This window comes from Hemiscyllium ocellatum, chromosome 15 (genome assembly GCF_020745735.1).
Source record: "Hemiscyllium ocellatum isolate sHemOce1 chromosome 15, sHemOce1.pat.X.cur, whole genome shotgun sequence".
NCBI classification, from domain to species: Eukaryota; Metazoa; Chordata; class Chondrichthyes; order Orectolobiformes; family Hemiscylliidae; genus Hemiscyllium; species Hemiscyllium ocellatum.
Genome location: NC_083415.1, coordinates 41831894 through 41854173, shown reverse-complemented (window position 1 = coordinate 41854173; position 22280 = coordinate 41831894). Strand labels below are relative to the sequence as shown.

General features: G+C 37.4%; 1 protein-coding gene across 1 annotated transcript in view; it reads left to right on the top strand.

Moving 5' to 3' along the window:
• The first annotated feature begins 639 nt into the window (after positions 1-639).
• LOC132822762 (nucleolar protein 4-like) overlaps positions 640-22280 on the top strand; it is a 278882-nt gene continuing 257241 nt past the window's right edge. Inside the window, exons 1-3 of the mRNA XM_060836076.1 lie at positions 640-681; positions 13553-13664; positions 13770-13879. Coding sequence (XP_060692059.1) covers positions 13604-13664; positions 13770-13879 — 171 coding nt within the window. The 5' untranslated portion in view covers positions 640-681; positions 13553-13603. The remainder of the gene's footprint in view (positions 682-13552; positions 13665-13769; positions 13880-22280) is intronic.

Sequence of the window (22280 nt, the reverse complement as noted above, 5' to 3'; positions counted from 1 at the left end):
AGAAGTAGAAGATAGAAACAGAGTAGCCATTCAGTCCTTGAGCCTGCTTGACTATTCATTAAAATTGTGGCTAATCATCCAACTCAACAGTCTGTTCCAGCTTTTCCCTGCTATCCTTTGATCCATTCAGCCCCAAGTGCTATATCCAACTCCTTCTTGAAATCATACAATGTTCTGACTTCAACTGCTTATTTCCACTATCTCACCACTCTTTGGTGAAGAAGTTTCTCTTCATCTCAATCCCAAATGATTTACCCCAAATCCTTAGACTGTGACCACATTTTGGTCAACATCTCAGGACATGCTTATGGCTACTCACGACAATAGATAGTGACATGCCAGCCTTTAAAAACCCTCATGGTACATCTCTGATCTATCTACAGGATGCTTCTACACTTCAATGTCGCATCTCAGCCTGCTGCAGCAACTATCATTTGTATACTGCTGCAAGGACACTGTGCTTATAACGATGTTATTCTTGTTCCTGTTCAGATGTGGTACGGCCAACTTGTATAGTTTCTCCACACCCCAGAAATGATCTTAACGCTTCAGGAATCTAACATTTTCTCTCCTGGACCATTTCTCCAGCTACCTATTCAACTGCTCTGTCTTTCTATCTTTCAGGCAGCCTTGAACCCACTGAATGATCCTCTGGCTAGCAATGGCTGCTACTGTCCAAAGGTACCACTTGCTCTCACCAATCTTTCTCAGCTCTCACTGGGGCCTTTCTGAATGGCTCCACTACCTAAAGATCACATTTATCTGGTTGTAAGGACACATGTGTATTCTTCTGTGCTTACTGTTCAGTCGCAGCGTCAGTAGTGGACCCCTTTTCTGGTCGTACTGTTGAGTCTGCCAAGTTGCCAGCCCTCTGACTGATTGATAAGATTTAGCTCAGGGCCCTACTGACCACCAAAGCAGGGTTTTATTTTTTTGCCTTTCGGTCTGGTAGCAGGACAGCCACCACCAACAGTAAACATGGGGCTCCAGATGCTTTTTCTTGGATGATGTCATACTACTTGGATGTTGTTACATTCATATAGGCAAGTTGAGGGTATTCCATCACACTGTTGACTTGTGCTTGTGGCTGCTGGACAGGCTTTGGGGATTCAAAAGACACATTGCTTGCTGCAGAGTGAGAAACATCTCACCAACTTTTGTAGCTACCAGCATTCATATGGCTGGGTCCAATTTAGTTTCTGGCCAAGGTAATCTTGAGATGTTCTTGATGAAGGATTCATTAACAGCAATGCATTTGAACATCAAAGGGAGATGTTTAGATTCTCTCTTGTTGGAAACTGTCATAGTCCAACCAAACCTGATTCTTGTTTAGATCTTATATTTAAAGACAATTATGAAATAATGGGGCAAACCATATTGTGTTGTTATGAAATCAGACTCATCATGGCAGAACAAGAGACACTATGATTTGCTTATTGGAATCAAATTAAGAAAAGGAAATGAGGCAACTCCCACATAATGAATATGAAAAATTACGGTATCATGAACTTTGGCAGCTATGTATTGGCACGTGTTTAAGCTTAAGGAGAAATAGATGAATATTTGTATTTTGAGGAAAGTTCACTGAACCCACAATGTTAATTCTGATTTTTCTCCACAGATGCTGCCAGAGCCTTCAGAGCAATTTGTATTTTTGTTAGTAATTGAATATTCCCCTTACTAAACTAACAACGGATCTGATTTCCAAGTGGAGTAAGCATGTTCTGAATTAGGAGCAAGAAAAATTCATAAAAGTCTTAGTTGCAAAATCTGCAAGTATTTTAATAGTTTTTATCAAAATATCAGAAAGAATGCAATCTATGAACATAACAAATACTAAGCATGTATCTTGGTTTTCATCAGGTAGTTGGATTCTAAAATAACTTTCTTGGCACTTCATCATGAAGTAATTGTGTCTAAATTTTCATTTATCCCTCAATACAAAAGTTTCCGATAATATGTATCTACATTACCATTGGCCATGCATGAAAGAAAGAATAATAGAATAGGTTAAATATGAAATGTGGCAGCCAATTTTTGAATCGCAAATAGCAACAATACATTTAATGACCGGATATCTGTTTCTGAGATGTTGATTGAGAAATAAATATTAGCTGCACAAAACTCCTCCAGGCCTTCTTTGTAATAATGGCAGGGGAATTTATAAACCTACCTGAGGGAGCAGATGGAGCCTTAGTTTCATGGTTTAATTATGTCAGCCTTGATTTTTGTACACAAGTCCTGGGCTGAGACTTAAAAATAAATTCTGATTCTGATTGCACTGAAAATGTATTAATTAATTGAGCTGTAGTTTACACTGTCTTTGTGCGCCTCTTTCACATAAGGAGCAGTGTATCTTAACATTACGACTGCTGTTAACATTATCTTTTGTTTTTAAAAAAAGCAACAAAATGCTCACTCTCCAACATCTCTCTTAACCCTTATAAGGCCTGTGTTGTAAGATTGCTCATCTGACATGTAGAATTGAATGATTCAAAACTTCCTTCAGTTAAGTATAGATAAGACTGAAGCCATCAGTCTAGGCCTTTCAGTAAGAATACTAGTGAATCCTATCAATGTTCATCATTAAATATATTAAGTTATATATTAATGCCATATGTTCTGCATACGGACAGCAAAACTTGTCCAATTTGACCTGCTCCTCCACAAGCTTTGTGATACTGGTACCTCAGGGAAAGATTTGGAATTGAAATACATATAGTGGTGTGAATTTCCAATATTTATCCAACAAACACTCACTAAATAAGCTTGGAAAATCTTCTTCATTCAAATGTGATTGGAATTTTAGTCAGCATTGAAGTCATAAATTACTTTCAAAGGACTTCCATGGCACTGAAAATTAACTTTTACAAGTGTGAAACCTCATCACTTGACATCTCATTTTGTTTAAATCTCTGCTATTAACAGAAAATAAATTTGTGGGTGGCACGGTGGCACAGTGGTTAGCATTGCTGCCTCACAGTGCCAGAGACCTGGGTTCAATTCCCATCTCAGGCGACTGACTGTGTGGAGTTTGCACATTCTCCCCGTGTCTGCGTGGGTTTCCTCTGGGGTGCTCCGGTTTCCTCCCACAGGCCAAAAATGTGCAGATTAGGTGAACTGGCCATGTTAACTTGCCCGTAGTGTTAGGTGTAGGGGAATGGGTCTGGGTGGGTGCGCTTCAGCGGATTGGTGTGGACTTGTTGGGCCTAAGTAATCTAAGTAAAATGAAAATATAGTTTCCAATCTTTTATCCCTTGTTTTATCTTTCTTTCCATCTATTTCATTTACTGTACACCATTTACAATTGTGTAAATATTATATGTGTGACTCACTGAGACTTTTACAATTCAATTGCCTGAGAAGATACGCGATTATCCCACTCAGACTGGTCCCAGATCCCCTGTAGAAGGAACTGTTTCAAATTCCTAATGGCCAGAAGTTGCCATTTAAAAGCACAAAAGTCTGGGCAGCTGTTAAGTGCAACCCACGCTAACATCTTCATTCACTACTGAAAGCAAAATCTTCACCATTATCTTCAATTCTTGTCACAACATCTATACTGTTGCTGCAAATTTCATCCTTTTCTCAGATCCACTCATCAATCGCTCAGGTCATAGGCGACTTACATCGGCCCAAAGCCCAATTCTCATCTTCCTATTAAATCCTTTATAGCCTCATCCAACCTCATCTTTGTGACTCAAATCAACCAACCTGCCAGGCCTCTAAAAGCTGCATAGTATGAAATTTCCTTCCTAAGATATACCACTTCTCTACCTGCACTTCCTCTTTTTAAGATCCTCCTTAAAATTCACCTCTTTCACCAAGACTTTGGTCTCACTTCCAATATTTCTTTATCTTCTTCAGTGTTCACTTTTGGCTGATAAACATCCCATAACACTTCATAGAGGTGTTATCTAAAATAATGACACAGTATAAGTGCAAGTTGTTATCGTGACATCAACTATATTTGAATGAGTTAAATAAGGTTTTACATTAGTATCAAAATGAGATTAACCAAATAATCAAGTATTTGATCCATTGATATTGCTATTCTTCATAGGCTTAGCTATGTAGATTCACAACCCTTTGTATGAAAGGGATATCCTCATCTCAGTCCTAAATGATTGGCCCTTTTCTTGAGACTGAGTCCCTGTGTTCTACATTCCCCAATCTGTGGAAACAACTTTTCAACTTCCTGGTGAATCTCTTCTTTATCCCCTCCAGTGTAATCATGTCCTTCCTAAAGTTTTGCAACCAGAAATGCACAATATTCCTTTGTGGCCCAACCAATGTTATATAAAGCTTCATAATAACTTCCAAGCTTTTGGATTCAATGCCTTGACTATTCAAGGCAAGTATCCCACATACCTTCTTCACCTTATCTAGCTACCCTGTTGCCTTCAAGGGTCTATGGACATGCACAGTAAGACCTCTCTAATCATCTGTACTTCCAAGGATTCTACTGTTCAATGTGCAGTCCCTTATCTTGTTAGTCCTCCCAAAATGCATATCTCTTCACAACTTTCAGGATTAAATAGGTACGTAGCTACAGAGGTCCAAAAAGTGCAATTCATTTTATTGATGCTACTAAGTACATTCTTGTAATTTAATAATTATTTGTTTAATTATTCTCAAAGGTCTTGCCGCAACATTTAAAGGGATAGAGCACTAACCCCTATAAATTTATTGAACTAGCGAATAAATTAATTTACTTTGTTAAAATTGGTTATGTATGTGTAATTTATTATTGCAGCCAACCAGTGAGCTGCAGACTTCTGAAAGTCTGTTAGGTGTGTTTGCAAGGCATTTGCCAAAAGTTTGCATTGCTGAATATGTTGGAGGCTCATTGGCTTCAAGCCAGAGTAATTGCAGCTGGAGTAATATTCACAGGCTTAATAGTTCCACAGAATTATCACTCAAATAGCACTAACAGACTGCTGTAGTTCTTTATTGCACACCTTTGTTGTACAGTATGCTCTCCCTGGTCCCTCTATTCTGAGTGTCAAACAATGAGCAATTATGAAATCTTCTAGCTCTCTACTTCAAAGTTACCTGTCAGCGCTCACCAAGTCAACTAACACTGGGAATGACTATTGGCGCAACTTATTTTTATCATTTTTCACAGTTTTTGACTCATATATTCAGGGGTGTACCTAGCAAAATCATTTACTTCTATACAGTTGGAAATTGTCTGCCCTCCCTTAGCTGTGGAATTATTGGTTTATACTTCTACAGGGAATATGTGAACAATATTTTCATACATGCGGATTAATACAAAATATCTTGGGTAAGGAATAACTATTCCCATAGGTAAAGGAGTTTTATGTATACTTGAAATCAAAGGTACTATGTTGGTCTGGTTGGTATTTTAAGTCAGAATGGCACTAATATGGTATCCTCCGTACTGATCAGCCTCAAGGATTATGCCTAAAATATTTCAGTTCAGACTCCAAATGTTGGTCATTATCTATATTTCATCAACTGTAATTTTTAATTATTTTCCTTCCCAATTCTAATTAACTGATATAATTCAGGCTGTCTACTTTAAATTTCCTCCAGTTCTAACCTGCTGGTTTTGGAGGATTATAATTTATGAGCACCTAAGTGAAATTAGTAGATGTTTAGGGATGGTCAGGTGCTTTGCCCTTGTTGTTTTCATCACCATCCATTTAAATCAAAGTCACATGAAAACTATTAATGAGCCTCAACAGATATCCTTCAAAGCAAAGTACTATCAATGCTGGAAATTTGACATAAAAACAGTAATGTTGTACACAGTCATGAGATATGGCAATACGGGTGAAGAGTAGATATTTAAAGTTTCAGGTGATTGCTACCATTAGCACTAGAAAAAAAAACAACAATTTATTCTTATATAGCATCTCTAATATATTCCAAAAATCCAAAGCATTTCAGAAGAACATTTTAACCAAAGGATAACCCTGTGCTATATAAGGACGTACCATGACAGAGGTTCAAAAGCTTGGTCAAACCAAGTAGATCTGAGGAATATCTTACAGGAGAAAATTGAAGTAGAAAGGTGGATGGAAAGATGGAGGAAAGGAATTCCGGAGCTTATGGCCAAGGCAGTTGAAGGGAAGGCCACCATTGGTGGAATAATTATAAAATCAAACAGACGTGAGATTAGAATGAAAGAATCATAGCTATCTCAGAGCATAGTGGGCTTGGTGAAGATTACAGAGACAGAGAGAAGCATGGTCAGTCAGGAATTTTAAAGTCAACGTGAGAATTTTAAAGTCAAGGTGCTTGCTTAACAAGGAGTCAGTGGAGGTCAACAAGCATGGGTTGTTAGGAGAATGGGGTTTCTTGCAAGTTAAGACATGGTTAAGGCAAGTTAAGCAAACTTTTGCATGACCTCAAGTTGAGGGAGACCAAATAGAAGAGAAATGGAATAGTTAGAGGTTCAGACCTTTTCCAATTCAGGTGAGGGCTTATTAACCTGAATTGCTAACTATCTAATCTTTCTTGTTGAATGTCAAAACTGCTTTTAATCATGCTAGTATAAGCATGATGATTAGGAGGGAGGAATTTTATGGGTCTTATAAAGCGAAGGTTGAACCCCCACTCCTGGGTGTTTTGGTTTTAGTTCTCAAAGAGGAGCGCCTTGCCCTATAATCTATAAAAAGAATGTGAAAAGTGGTGTAACCTGCTTCTCAGCTACTTCTAGTGATTAAATAAAATAAATCCCTGACACACATTTAAAATCAATAAATAACAATTTATTTATCTAACTCTGACAGTGAAGAAATGAACTAAACTAATAACACACCGAATAAATCCCTTCCATCTACTAACTAATCCTGAACTAAGCAAGATTCTAATGGTAGGTTGCTTCAATAACTACAAGTCTCACTCATACATAAAAGAAAAATAGAATTTAGTCTTGAAATTATAGCCAGGTTACATGTCTTCTGGAATTTTCTGTGCCTTCTTCCATTGTTTTTCTGTCAAGTGTGCCTCCTCCGATTCTTCTGTCAGCAATGCAGTTTTCCGTCGTTTCTTCATAGTTAGTACCATTATATGGATGATGCTTTCTCTAATACTTAGATGACTGTAAGAGTCAATTTCTCTCTTGACAGGTGAGAGCTGTTAACTCTGAATGGCACTGGAATCTTTGACCAACTGTCTCCTTTTTTTCTACCTTTGATGACAAATCAATTTCTTACAGTAGCATTGGTCCTATGTTGTCAAAACCATCAGATTTAAATTTAAAAGTGTTTGGAATCTATGGGCCTGATTCACATTGATTGGCTAAATTCAAAAGACTATTATCTTGGTGAAAATGCTATTTGGCATGCTAACTGAATGGTCTTTCAATACAAATGTTTTAATTTGGGTGCTCTCTGTGCACCTGCAAATGGTCCAGCTGCTGCTGCTCACCGAAATTTTAAATCTTTAAGCCCTGAAATAACACAATCTTTTAAAGGGACCATGCCATGCCGCTGCCATGCCAATTCCCCCCCCCCCCCCACCACCCAGCATTTTACAATTTTACAAACACCACATACTAATTTCCTTTTTGCCAATTCACAATTACTCCACCCAACTTTGCAACAATGTTTGCAGTTTGGTCCATAAACTGAAGACTGTCAAGAGCTGTGGAGCAGTAGAAACAGTGTGAAACATTGCTCCTTTTTCCACTATGCCAATATTTCAGTCAGTTCTGAAATTAAAAGGTTGTAGCAACACAAAACATATTTGAATCACACTAAACCACACTGTAAACAGAACAATCATATTCTACTACATAGAGCACAAATTTTGCTTTTTTATATAACACTTATAACAGAGTAAAATGTGCTAAGTTTCCCTTGTTATACGCCTTACAGAAAAAAAGGTACACTGCAATAAACATTTCACTACATCAGTGCATATAGTATAAATCCTGGGTTGGAAAAGAGGTCCACGAGAATCTATATCCTGTTACAAAATAGTCCTTTATGAAGCTGGCAGTAAAGCAGTCACATTGTTCTTTGCATCAACTCATTACTTGCACACCCAACTTCTGCAGGCCCTGCGTCATTATCCTGTGTTTCATTGTATGCTTTCATATCTATATCACTATATATTTTTGTCTATATCTGTAACAATACTTGCCTCAAAAGGGAATAATTATTGCTTTTCAGATGCATGTTGCTGACTACATAGTTCCTCGTGATCTGTGAAAAAGGAAAATGTAAAGTACATTGATAACATTCTCCACTTGCATTTGTATTACCATTGCAAACCTGTTAAGTACAGATGCATTAATGTAACATTTGTTTTCTTGAAAATTAATGGTTGCTTCTGGGAGGGTGCACTGTTATGACCCTTATTTTCATAACTAAATCTGCAAACTGTATAAGTGTGGTTAGAATAGGTTGACCTAACACTTGAGAAACTTCTTTTAGACTTCCTAATAGCAGCAGAGTATAAGCCAGAGTTCTTCAATATTTTCCACACATTATTATGACTTGATAACCTGAGTATTAATCTGATTTTCTTATTTCATAATTGATGTGATAACTATAATATTAAAAGAAGATTCTCAACTTGAGTTATAAATTATTGGTGCATCAGAAATCTCTAACATCTATATGCAAATAAGTTAAAGCTATGCATTTTTATATTAAGATACCTGCTTTCTTACAAATTATGTGGTTAATCAAAGTATTAATTATATTATTTTTTAAAATTGTGTCATGGGATGGAGATGTCTTCAGAAAGGCCAGTAGTTGTTGCCCATCCCTAACTACCCTTGAGGTTATTTGTACAATGAAAGAAACAAATAAGTCAGTTTTTACACATCAACTTATGATGATTCAGTTTCTTGATGTAACAATCAGAGCTAGTATTTAACTTGCATGTTTTTATATAAATTGAGAATAAAAAGAATCTATCTTTTTGCAGTACATTTTCTTCAAACTCAAGTTTTCTGTAAATATAATGAACACTAACATTGAAATAAAAACAAAGAACTGCAGATACTGTAAACCAGAAACAAAAACAGAAGTTGCTGGAAAAGCCCAGGAGGTCTGGCAGCATCTGTGAAGAGAAATCACAGAGTTAACGTTTCGGGTCTGATGACGCTTTCTCACAACTGCAACGTTAATACAAACGTTGAAATAATTGGATCCTATATAAAGTGTTTGTTAGTTGAAACAGCATTTAATCAATATCTATTGATGAAAGTAACAATACTATTTAGCATTCATCTTTATTAATCATTTGGTTCTGAACTTAACAAATGAGAACTTGTTTTATATATCAGTAAAACAAAAGCATAACCGTTGAAGGTTAACAGCATGTATATGGCTTAAAGTAGTTGATTTCAAGATGACAACAACTGCATTTGTTCTGAATGAAAGATTTGAAACAGTCTCCTTCAAATTCCAGATCAGTGTCAAGCAAAGCTGTTCCAGAGCCCTATAATATTTAAAACTCACCTAAAAGATTAACTGTTCTTTGAGCAGTCCGTGTTGTGGGTACAGTAATCCTTTCTTTAGAATGCGTTCTCAGTTCTAAAGAAGGGTCACTGGACCCAAAACGTCAACTCTGCTTTCTCTCAACAGATGCCAGACGTGCTGAATTTTTCTAGAGATGTAAAGTCTAATTGTTGGAATCTAATTTTTCAAATCAGCTGGTCATTGTAAGCCTTTTAATGTTTAAGATTTTTGTCTCCACGTGTAAATTATTTACATGGTTACAAGAATGCTAAGGTCAAGGCTTTGATTATGCTTTGTCATTTTAAACACAGGAGATTTATGATTGATGCCAAGTCTGATGTTGGACAGGACTAGAATTCTCCAAATAAATTGCTTTTGAACCACTGGAATCTAAATGAATCTTTCATTTGCTGAGGGCAAACAAGCAGAACTTTAATGTTTTGATATGTAGGGCTATTTTTCTTTCTACGTACTCAAACATTCTATTTTTACTGCTTTTCATAATGCAAATACAGCTAAATGACTCTTATTATGAAGAGCACGTGGTACATAAAATATTGCTTTGCACTGGTCAGTTTGTATTCTTATTCATGCATTGTAACTTTATTTCCCCCACACAGAGATTAGGAAATGCTTGCCATGGGAAACAATTAGATTACTTACAGTGTGGAAACAGGCCCTTCGGCCCAACAAGTCCACACCGACCCGCCGAAGCGCAACCCACCCATACCCCTACATATACCCCTTACTTAACACTATGGGCAATTTAGCATGGCCAATTCACCTGACACGCACGTCTTTGGACTGTGGGAGGAAACCGGAGCACCCGGAGGAAACCCACGCAGACACGGGGAGAATGTGCAAACTCCACACAGTCAGTCGCCTGAGTCAGGAATTGAACCCAGGTCCCTGGCGCTGAGGCAACAGTGCTAACCACTGTGCCACCGTGCCGCCCAATGAAGGAAATCAAGTAGTCTTTTTAAAAAAATGTCCAGAAATAATTGCCCAGACTTTCCAGTGATCAGACAGTCGTTTTAGCAGAAAAGTGCAGTTGGGCAAGGGGATACTGAGAAATCCCCAGCACAGCAAACTCCAAGGGAATTGCCTTGGAAACTGAGGATTCCATTCGGCTATTTCCCGATGCCTAGAACCCTTTGAAAAAAATCAATGTAAAATCAGGGAATTCTGCTGCAGGTAAGTAAGTAGTCTCCTAGGAAAAGTTAGACGATTAAAAAAGCTTGTCTAACCCTTCAGTAAGTATTAAACAGACCCCCAAGTCACTACACTTCTTCGAGACCCTTTATATTCCCCAGACACGATTACCACCGCCCCGCAACTCCCCCCCTCCCCGTACCCTCAGGACACAACAAATTCCTCCCTGCCTAGAACTCGACATTTTCCCCTGACTTTCTCTTCCCCTGCTGTTGGACCGAAACCCATCACGGAGGACCCGATTCACGTTCCCCCGCCCTATGATGCTGGACCTTTGACTCAGAATATGGCATATGGCTGCTGTGTAAAAGGCAGTGTAAGTTTACCTTCCAACTGTTATTCTGCGCCATAAGGGACCTCTGGATTTGTATTTCTGGAGGAGCTTTGATCGGAAACTTATGTCAGAAATGGGGAGCTCTTTCGCTATATGAAAAAGAACGGAGTGGCAATCTCCACTCCTCGGGAAATCTGGCTCACGACAAATTGTTTAACAAAGTTTAAACATTTTGGTTTTCAATTGTTAAATGGTTTGCATGTTAATTATATCATGATGTATCGTTGAAATAAAAACTGCATTTAAAAGATCTCTCAAATTTATCCAGTGAAGATTTTCGAATGTCAATGTGCTGTTACCGTGATGCAAACCAAAATGTTACGCGTGCCATGGCAATTACTGGCTTCCATATTGGTTTATGATGTTGAAATCAGGTTTATAAGTCTGCTACAAAAGCACAAATCAAGTTCTTTATGTGGGATGAGGCGAGTTCCAATTAAGGAGAATAACTCTCCAGTTGTAAAATCAATAAAATGCTGCATAGCTGTACCAGAATTATCGAGTTCAGTGCTAGCAATAATGGGGAAAAGTCATTCGCAAACTCTACAAACGGATTGAAACTTTGCCACCATTTGTCAGATGAGCATCAGGGCAGAGTTCCACTCTGTTACATAATTTGTTTGTTCAAATTATTTTGATACTGTTAATGGTTCTCTCCATGAAATGTCACTCTCTCGTTCCCATGTCCAACCTTTTTAATCTCCAAAATCCTTGAAGTTATTATTTCCTGTAAATCAACTTTCTAGAAACTTCACACTTGAAACCCTCTGATCATATTTTTGACTGCACCTGCCACATTTCTTTAAAGGGCTCGTGAAAGTCATAAATATCAAATAATGTGACCACATGGTCTCTCCTTAACCTTCTCCACCTGCCTGCCACTTTTAAAACTGTTGACCATACTATTCTCCTTCTGAACCTGTTCCATATCATTCAACAGGGTGGAACTGCTCTCCTGGTTCTATTGTTACCTTTTTAATCAAAGTTAGTGGATCAAGTGCAGTGGCTTCTCTTTGCACACCTGCATAGTCAGTTGCCTTTGGTGTCCCCTGAGGATCTATCTTTGCCGCTTTCATATTTCTGATCTACATGCTATCCTTTGGTGATATCACCCAAAAACACACCACCGGTTTCACAGTGTGTACTGACAAAACCTGGCTCTGCTTCACCGCCACCTCTCTCCAATCCATCATTGAGCAATCTTCCTATTTATTGGCAATGTATTTTACATCTGACATCCAATCCTGGATGAACAGAAAATTCCTCCAATGTAATATTGAAAGAAATTGTCTTTGGTGCAAACTCCATTCCCTAGATATCAGCTCCAGCTCTCACTATCACTAAGCAGCAGACTTTCACCTGCACAACATTAGACGCACTCCTGCCACAGGCTATCTGCTGCTTATCCATTCCTTTGTTACCCTCTTGACCTCCCACATGCTAGCTTCTATAAATTTAAAATCATCTAAATCTTTGCTGCCCATGTCTTTATTTGTATCAAGACCCATTCCCATCAACTGTGAGTCCAGTGACCTTTCAGTAGAACACCCACTGAGTTTCTCCAGCACTTTTTGTTTTTGTCATGTAACTTCATAGTCATAGACTCATTTAGCACAGAAACAGACACATTATTCCAACTTGTCCATGCTGACCAGAAATCCCAATCTGACCTAGTACTATTTGCCAGCATTTGGCCCATATCTCTCTAAACGCTTCATAATCATATGTCCATCTAGATGCCTTTTAAATGTTGTAATTGTACTTGCCTCCACCACTTCCTCTGACAGCTAGTTCCATTAACACACAATCCTCTGTGTGAAGAAGTTACCCCTCGGGTCCTTTTTAAACCTTTCCCCTCTCACTTTAAAGCTATACCCTCTAGTGTTGGTCTCCTCCACCCTATGAAAAGGACCTTGGCGATTCACCCTATCCATGATTATTGCTGATTGAAAATATGATAAACATAAAATATAAAATGTACAGATTGTGCATTTGAAGTAGCCAATTACTTTGTTTTCAATAAACATCACTTTCACTAATAATAGTTTGTGAAGTTGAAATTACTTATCATTTCATAGTATTTTTTTCAGTATTCTGCTTCAGTTCTCAAACATTATTGGAATTGGCATCAACAAAGCAATATTTTCAACCAGGTTTCTACTAACAATGAACAAAATTATTTTAAACCTTGCAATAATCATGTAAGAATATCTGCAACTCAGCTATAATTGCTTACATTTAAAGTGATTTCACTGAGTGAACCTGAACAATAAATCATATGGTGTAGTAACAAATTGTTTAAATCATTCCAAGAATGTATTTGGTTTCTGTAGCAACCAGTGAAATCTTTAACTGCAGCAACAATTTTATTTTAATCTACAAACACTAACACCCAATGGTTACACAGATCTAGTGTTGAAATGGCAGGTGTTAAATAAGCGTGAAGAAAGGTTCCTTGTCTGTCCAGCACTATTTTATGCCTTCAATTACAGATTGCCTTTGTAAATCAAATAGTAGTTTCATTCTAACTTAAATATTCTCCATTTTTCAAAACCAGATTGCTGAGACATATGCATTTCTCCCAAGAGAAGCAGTGACCAGGTTTTTGATGAGCTGCACAGAATGTCAAAAACGAATGCACATAAACCCGAATGGTGTGGACTCAAAAGGTAAATGCTGAATATTTATTGAACTTTTTTTTAATGGAATAGTTAACTTTCTTTCTGCCACGTGTAAAAGAAATAATAATACAGTTTATTTTATACATTTTTCAGAAAATGAAAGACCTTCCTCACTGGCTGGCGTGATAGATTATAATATGCCCATTACTGCCACATACTTGAAGCAGATGAAACTCCAGTTTATGAGTACACCTCATCACCTGGTAAGTTTGACAAATAATGATGACAATTCATACTACTTTTAGTTATATTAATAATTTAAATGGTTTAATTGAAAAACATCCATTTAATACAACGTTTTATAATTACCTTGGATAAATCTGAAATATTGTCACAAAGAACCGTCTATGGGTTCTTTGGGCTAATTAAAAACTACGTGCCAGCATAATTTTGTATGGAAAGTATGCCAAAATGGTTTACATTCTTGTTTTCTTTGTTGAGTGAATAACATATTTACAGACAGGACTTAACAATTACACTTTTACTGTTTTAGCATTTTATTGATTGCTGTGATGATTTAAAAAAAATAAAAAATATTTAATTTACCAGTCCATTGTGTTAAAAATAAACATGGAAAACTTTCTTGTATTAGTATGACAAAAAAATGCATAAACATTTTTTCCACTAGTAGGAAAGTCTAGGACCTGAGCCCACAGCCTGAGAGTGAAGGGATGACTCTTTAGAATAGCGATGAGGAAGAATTAATTCAGCTGGAGAGTGATGAATGTGTGGAATTCATTGTCACAGAAGGATATGAATGCCAACTGATTCAATGTATTTAAGACAGAGATAGATATATTCTTGATTGGTAAGCGGATCCAAGGTTACAGGGAGAAGGCAGAGAATGATGTTGAAAAACATATCAGCCATGATCAAATGGTGGAGCAGACTTGATGATGTGAATGGCCTAAATCTGCTCCTATATCTTATGGCCTGATGACTGCTCTTTCTCTTTTGCTTTGTTCTTGCTACACAATTATTGCCCAATTTCAAATGTAATATTCCCAGAGGCCTGGAAGCAGGTCAAAGAGGTAAAGGAAAATATAGAGGAGCTTTGAGCCAGGAGCAAATAAGTTATGTCAAAGAAGAGGCAAGAAATATTAAAAACAAAATACATTTGTATGTTTGTCTAATAAAGTTCATGTTTCATAGCAACTGAATAACAAGGTATTTTTGCATTTTCAAATGGTATAGTTTGAGATAAGTTATTTATTATATATAAAATCAGGTAACTGTCTGAGTCAAGCTTGCCCTCTTGTGTTTAAGATTTGTAATTAGTGCATTTATTTTAAAACAATATACATTTCAATTGTTCATAGAAATGTTAACACTTATTTCTTGATAATTTTGGCAGATTTCTGCTTGAAATGTATTTGAAAAAGTTGTGAAATACAATGCACATCTCAATGCTGTCAGTTGAAGTCACTTAACCAGAATTTCAAACAAAATTAAATAATTGTACAACAATGGTTACCTCGGCAATTTTTAGACAGTTTTACAATCTTTTCTAAAGTGGTTAGTGATTCCTATGGCCTCAGCAGCACACAAAGTCACTATATTTGCTATTATTATAGAAGTTAAGGCATAATTCAATTGATGAAATAACAAAGAACATTTGGAACAACATGACATACATCTCTATACAGTAAGTCCCTATTTTCAGTTGTCTCATTTAGCAGCATTTTCCTGTCACGTTGCAGATATAATAGGAAAGGATCATTGTGTACACTTAACATTGGAACTTTTGCTTGATCATTATTTAACACCAGGGCTGAAGGAACATTCATGACCCAACTGACATTGTTTTGGAATGGACTTTTGTGCTGCCTCAAACACACGCAAAGCTTGATCCTCTTAATAACCTCTTGCCTGGCCAATTTTCTTTCTCCCTTTTCTTTCATCCTGACCATCCCACACACCCCCTGCTTGATAGTTAAATTATTGAATTCAATGTACGATCATGTCTAGGAAGCAAAAGAAACAGAAATAAAGCTAGAATTAAAAACAAGTATATGAGAGAAAGAAACAACTAAAGATTTATTAAAATTTAATAATAACTAAATTTTAATAAATTCAATTTAAAATGGAGACTCTCCACACTTATGAAATTAAAGTTTAAAACTATAGATATTGTATGTATCTGTGTCATTAAAAATTCACTTCTATCTTAATGTATCATTTTAACTTATTTTGGGTGTATTTAGTTGTTACATTCTGCAATTTCATGTCCTTTATGTGTTTATGGAAACATATCAATGTTAGTAAGTTCAGTTAGTTGGAGGGCTGTATTGTGATGCAAAGTGATGCCAACAGCACACATTCAATAGGACTGAGATGAGGAGAAATTTCTTCACTCAGAGGATTGCGAATTTTTGAAATTCAGTAGTTTGGAGAACTTTGTTGAGTTCAGTAGTTAAATACATTAAAAATAGAGATCAATAGATTTATAGATATTAAAAACAGTAAATGATATGGGGCTTGTGTAGGAAATGGCATTGAGGTAGACCCAAGTTTATCTCAGCTAGAATGGAATCCAAACCCTGTTAAGGGTGTTAATCAGATCCATGTGCTAGCTTTCTAGCCAACGAAACTAACTTGCACCCAATTATCAAGCAAACTTATTAAACTATACAATGGAATAGTTACCAATGAAACTCAATGCAAATTCAAGAAACATCACTTCATCTTTTATTACTCTATAGCCTTCTGGGCTCAATATTGAGTTCAACAACTTTATATTGCAACATCTGCCTCCTTCTTGTTCTATGTTTTCTTCTGGCTTATTTATTTCTTTATCCCTTCATGCTATATTCACATATTTTATATGGTTCTATATACATATTCTGGATACAACTTTTATTTCTTTACTATATCATTACCATTCTCTGACTGTAACATCATGAAGTTTTTCATTAGTTGATGTTTCTGCACCTCCACCCGAACAGACTTGTATTTTTCTTCTACTTTCTCCCACCTTATACTAACTTAACATCTGTTATGTTTCTGTCAGTCTTTAGTTTTGGTGAAAAATCATTAATTTGAAATGTTAGTTCAGTTTCTCTTTACGGACGTTGCATGATCTGCTCAGTATTTTCAGCGTTTTTTTTTGTTTTTATTTCAGCATATGTATCTCGTAATGACCACTGATCCAGATGCAGTACAGTAAGGGAAATTTGGAATGTCTTTAAAATATCTGTGGAATCTGTAATTATTTGTAAGAACTCTTGAGAAGGATCTTTAAGCGTATGTATCAATTTTAAAGGGATTGATTATAATTTTCTTGGATAATTAATACTTGCCCTTGCAACCTGGATCTGGAAGCAGAACCAAAGAAAGTTAACATACAAAAACCATGTATCTGGCAAACATTAACAGGAGCTGCACACAGAAAAGAAAGCTACAAGCAGAGAAGCTAAGGCAGAGGACAGGGGAAGCAGGAAATGGTGAAAGCTATCAATCCAAAATGCAGACATTGAAGAGAAAGTAGTCAGAGACAGAAAGAGGAACACAGAATGTTCCTATGTTTTTGTGTTTGGTCGAGAAGACGGCATGGTCTGTTCGAAGTAGTGTGCAACTGGCAAAAAACGAATAAAACTTTGATAGCTTCATGAATAGCGCAGAAATGCAAATGTATGTGTTTGCCTTGAAGTGGCCAGAAAGTGAACCTGACTGTTATTAGTTTAAAAAAAGACTTTGGAACATTGCATTATAAGGATTGAAATAACCTGAAAAATATTAGGTTTATAGAACTGCATCTCTCTGATGATTATTGTGTTCCTGTAAATGAAAAAGTGAACAAAGGACCCCTTACCTACCCTGCATGAATAAAGAAAATACAAAGGGAAACTATTTAGCTCATAAAGCCCCATTTCTGTGGAAGTAGCAGGAGAAAATCCTGGAGTTGAGTCTGGCAAGGGGAAGCGAGTCCTGGAGCGGAGGTCTACAAGAAGTAGTTCCCGTGCAGAGGGCTGGCACAGGGAAGAGAGTGCCAGAGAAAACTTGGAGCAGCTGAGAGCTGGTGCAGAGTGCACTGGAGGCTTGGAGCGAAGCAGGAATGGTTGTTGGGCTGGGGTCTGGCGCAGGCAGTCAGACCATATGTGGAAGCCCCTGTGATGTTTATTTGTGATTTGTTTATCTGACAGTAATACCTATTCCTATAACAATGTCTTATTTCTAACTTATATGATGAATCATTGTAAAGTAATGAAACTATTTATCTTTTTTATTCCTTTTTTTGTGTCCAAAATTTGTACCTAGGTACTTGTATCTAGGATGGCCACAGTAGGTGAAATTGTAAAAAACTTTTCACCGTACTCTTGTCTTTGGTACTTGAGTGCATGTGACAATAAAGGATATTCTAGGGTGTAGGTTTGCTCGCTGACCTGTGGGTTTGATATCCAGACATTTCGTTACCTGGCTAGGTAACTTCATCAGTGGCGACCTCCAAGTGAAGTGAAGCTGTTGTCTCCTGCTTTCTGTTTATATCTTTCTCCTGGATAGGGGTCCTGGGGTTTGTGGTGATGTCATTTCCTGTTTGTTTTCTGAGGGGTTGATAGATGGTATCTAGGTCTATGTGTTTGTTTATGGCGTTGTGGTTGGAGTGCCAGGCCTCTAGGAATTCTCTGGCATGCTGTTGCTTAGCCTGTCCCAGGATAGATGTGTTGTCCCAGTCGAAATGGTGGCTTTTTTCATCCGTGTGTAGGGCTTCGAGGGAGAGAGAGCCGTGTCTTTTTGTGGCTAGCTGGTGTTCGTGTATCCTGATGGCTAACTATCTTCCTGTTTGTCCTACGTAGTGTTTGTGGTAGTCCTTGCAAGGAATTTTGTCGATGACGTTGGTTTTGTCCATGGGATGTACTTGCTCTTTTAAGTTTGTTAGTTACAATGCGCAGTGCGCAGAATCCTCAAGAACAAACCTAGACAAGCAGACCAAACACAGCCAGAAACCCTAACCACCTTACCATACATCAAAGTAGTTTCAGAAATGACAGCCAGACTACGAAGACCCCTCGGAACCCTAGTAGCACATAAACCCACTAATACTAACAAACTTCAAAGACCCAGTACATCCCATGGATAGAAAGCAGGAGACAACAGCTTCGCTTCACTTGGAGGTAGCCACTGATGATGTTACCTAGCCAGGTAACGAAATGTCTGGATATCAAACTTACAGCTCAGCGAGCAAACCTACACCCTAAATCTCAACCCGAGCTACAAACCTTCACAAACCTTGCAAAGGATATTCTAATTCTAATGAACTTCGGGGTTTCATGTGATGTAGCTTTGTTCCAGCAAAAACTCTCCCAGTAAGACGGCAGTGGAGTAGGGTTTCTGAGTCCACAGCTCACCCACTCGGTCTGCTTTTCCTTTTGTTCTTTTTTCTCCTCTTCTTTGTTTAATCTTTTATTTTATTTACCTCTCTGTTGAAGAATTTGGTCGTGGCGACAGCATCAACCGTGGTCAGTAAGCGAGCCCTGCTTGGACTCATTACTGTGGACGAGGTGAGTTTGAGATCCTGGCAGCTTTTATATCGACGAGGCAGTCCTAGTACTGAATCATGGCTGCTGTGGTGGAGGCGGGTGTGAATTCCTAGTGGCGTCTGTCTCCAGCTCAGATTCATGGAGGTGGTGGCAGAGGTAAGTTTGGGCCCAGTATGGGACCTAATGATATTGGCGAGGTAGGCCTGAAGCAAACTCATTGTGGCGGTGGAGGAGAGTTTGGGCTGGAGCAGTACCTGGTGGCTTTGGTGGCGTCTGCATTGGCAAGGTCCAGCGAGGACTCATAGTAGCAATGGCATCAGTGGAGGAGAGATGGTGCTGAAGGGGCAACTTGCATTCAATGAAATCATCATGGCAAAAGGGGGCTTGTGCCTGGCCACCAGGCCCATCGCGGAGCATTTAATAAGGAGGACTGTAAAGATGAACACTTTTATTTTTCTGCCTTTATATTCTATGTTTTGATTTATTTTTCTGTATTTTAAGATGGCACTAGAGAGTGACTACACTTCACAATATTTTCACTGCATTTTGTGACAAAATACACAAGATAATAAATAAATCAAATCAATTATACCAATCTACCTTTCTATTTAAAATACATTTTGCCTGTTAATTCATGTTTGATTTGTACTGGTTCTGATTTGTGTTAAAATCTATAATACAAAGAATCCTGTTGGTAATTTCTACACATGTAGGTCATTCAGTAAATTTGAATATTTTGATTTACGCGATAGGTTTATCCTGTGTGAAATGTAACAAAAATTGGGGTTAGATCCGGGATGTGAACCCAGAGATTGAAGTTCAAGAAATTTTTCAGAATTTAAATAAGATTTCACATTCGGTGTTGCTATATTGAATGAGGAAATTGACATGAATATCTTTGAAACTCAAGCCTTTGCTGAAAGGACAGTTCTGACTCCGAGTTGTGAACAGTTGCAAAAAGTTGATTCACAGGCTGTAGTAGAGCTCGTGGGGATTAATGTGTGATTGGGAGCTAAAAGGGTCTGGATACTTGAAGTCTTGGTAGGTATTTGAAGTTCGAGGAGGAAAGGATCAAATCTGTCAGTGCCCAACTGCAACTGGCCAGAATTAAAAGGGTAAAACTAAGCAAGATTAACTTAGAGAGAAATTATTAAGAGAGGAAACACGTCAAAATGGAACGTTAGTTCGGATTTCACAAACGTGAAGTGATGAGGAGATACGAGGCTTCCTCAAAGAGAAATTTTCTTAATTTTGATTTAATTAATAACTTCTACTACCTCATTTTAGTGAGAATGGACTGGGAATATACTGTGTCCTTCAAGAAATTCACCACAATTCTGAATTTGTGTAAAGAACAGTGGGCTATGCTTCGATAAATTGTTTTAGAAAGAAAGGCTTTGGATTTATTTCAGCAGAGCACTAGTGTGATTATGAGAAAGTAAAAACTGCAGTACCGAATGCATCTGAGTTGATGCCAGAGGCCCACGGACAGAAATTTAGAAGTTTTATAAAGAGAACATGTCTGACACATTTTGCTTCTGATAAAGGGTCATACCAGGTTTGAAAGGTTAACTCTGTTCTTCTCACCACAGATGCTGCCAGACCTCCTGAGTTTCTCCAGCATTTTCTATGTTTGTTTCAGACTTTCAACATCCATAGTGTTTTGTTTTTACTTGATGACTTTACTTACATACTTTACTGGTGATTTCTGTGACACTGGCAAACTTTCAGTTTTTTCATGACTTTCCCTTGACTATAGTGGATTACAGAATGATTATCATGGCTTCCGTTGATTAGATTTATTTTCAGGCAAATGATCTGCATGACAAAAATAGCATTTCCCTTTGGTCTTCATAGATATATTAGGGCATTTTGTCTCTTTACACCAGCTGCAATCACATACTTCTCTTTTCCATCTTGTCCACCTTTCAAAAGGATCTCCTGATTAGCAGTGATCGCTCCAAATGTCCTGTTTTGTGTTATTAGGACTCACTTTGTGTTGATTTTCTACTGATTTGAAACTAATGACAGTCTAAAACAAATGAAACCTTTGAAGCAGTTCTGAACACTAACTCATAACATGAGCAACCTGTTGTAGATTGTGTGGTTATTTTGAAAGAAACAAAAATGTTGAGCCTATTAAAGTGGATCATAGGAATCATTACCTAGCTTAACACATTGCAAACGTATTTGCAACACATCTTCAGAATCTGTATACTTGTAGCATTCAGTGCTAGATTATATGGGGATTGACTTCATTCTTAGAAATATTTTCAACATTTCTGACAAACAGTGGATCACCGTCAGACATCATCACCTCTGGCAACCCACAAGTAGGAAGTCAACTTTTCAAAATTGCAAAAGTTTTTTCACTTGTGGTATAAACTCAGCATTTATCCACCTGCTGAATATCCACCAAAATAAGGAATTCTGTCATCTATTTCAAAGAAATCAACATATACTTATTTGCATGATTTCCTTATATTGGACCAATGAACTTTGGATGCATTATTTCTCATTCTAGCGCGTACTTTTCAATAATTCTTCAATATCTCTGTCTAATCTCATACCAAAACCAGTTTCTTGCTACCACTTTCATACAGACAATCCCTGTGTGCTATTGATTCCGCAACAATCTTTCATTAGAATTTGGTGGAATACTATAAATAAACCCCAGCGGTTACAGCATTGATAAACACCATTCATTTCTATGTGTGAGATATTGCTGTTGTTTCTCATCACACTGTTCAGGCCATCCATTCATGAAATAATTGAGCATTTCACTGAGCACTACATCCCTGGAACCTTCTTAATTAATTTCTCTGGAAAACAATGGCATGTTATTTATATATGGAAAGTAATGTACGAGTTACAAGCTAAGAACGAATCAGTCTTCATAGGAAATCTCAAGTGCATCACATTATAATGATCTACTGACTAAATTTCTGATTTTTAACATTGTACCAAGGCGTCATTAAAATCAAATCCACCTCTGAAGTCATGTTACTGCGAGATCGTAGCCTGTTTTTGAACCAAATATGAAGTTAAGGACTTGGTGGTTAATTAACAAAGTGAATTTTCTATCATACAGGTAGTTGAAGAATTTTGTAATACCACCTGAATGCGG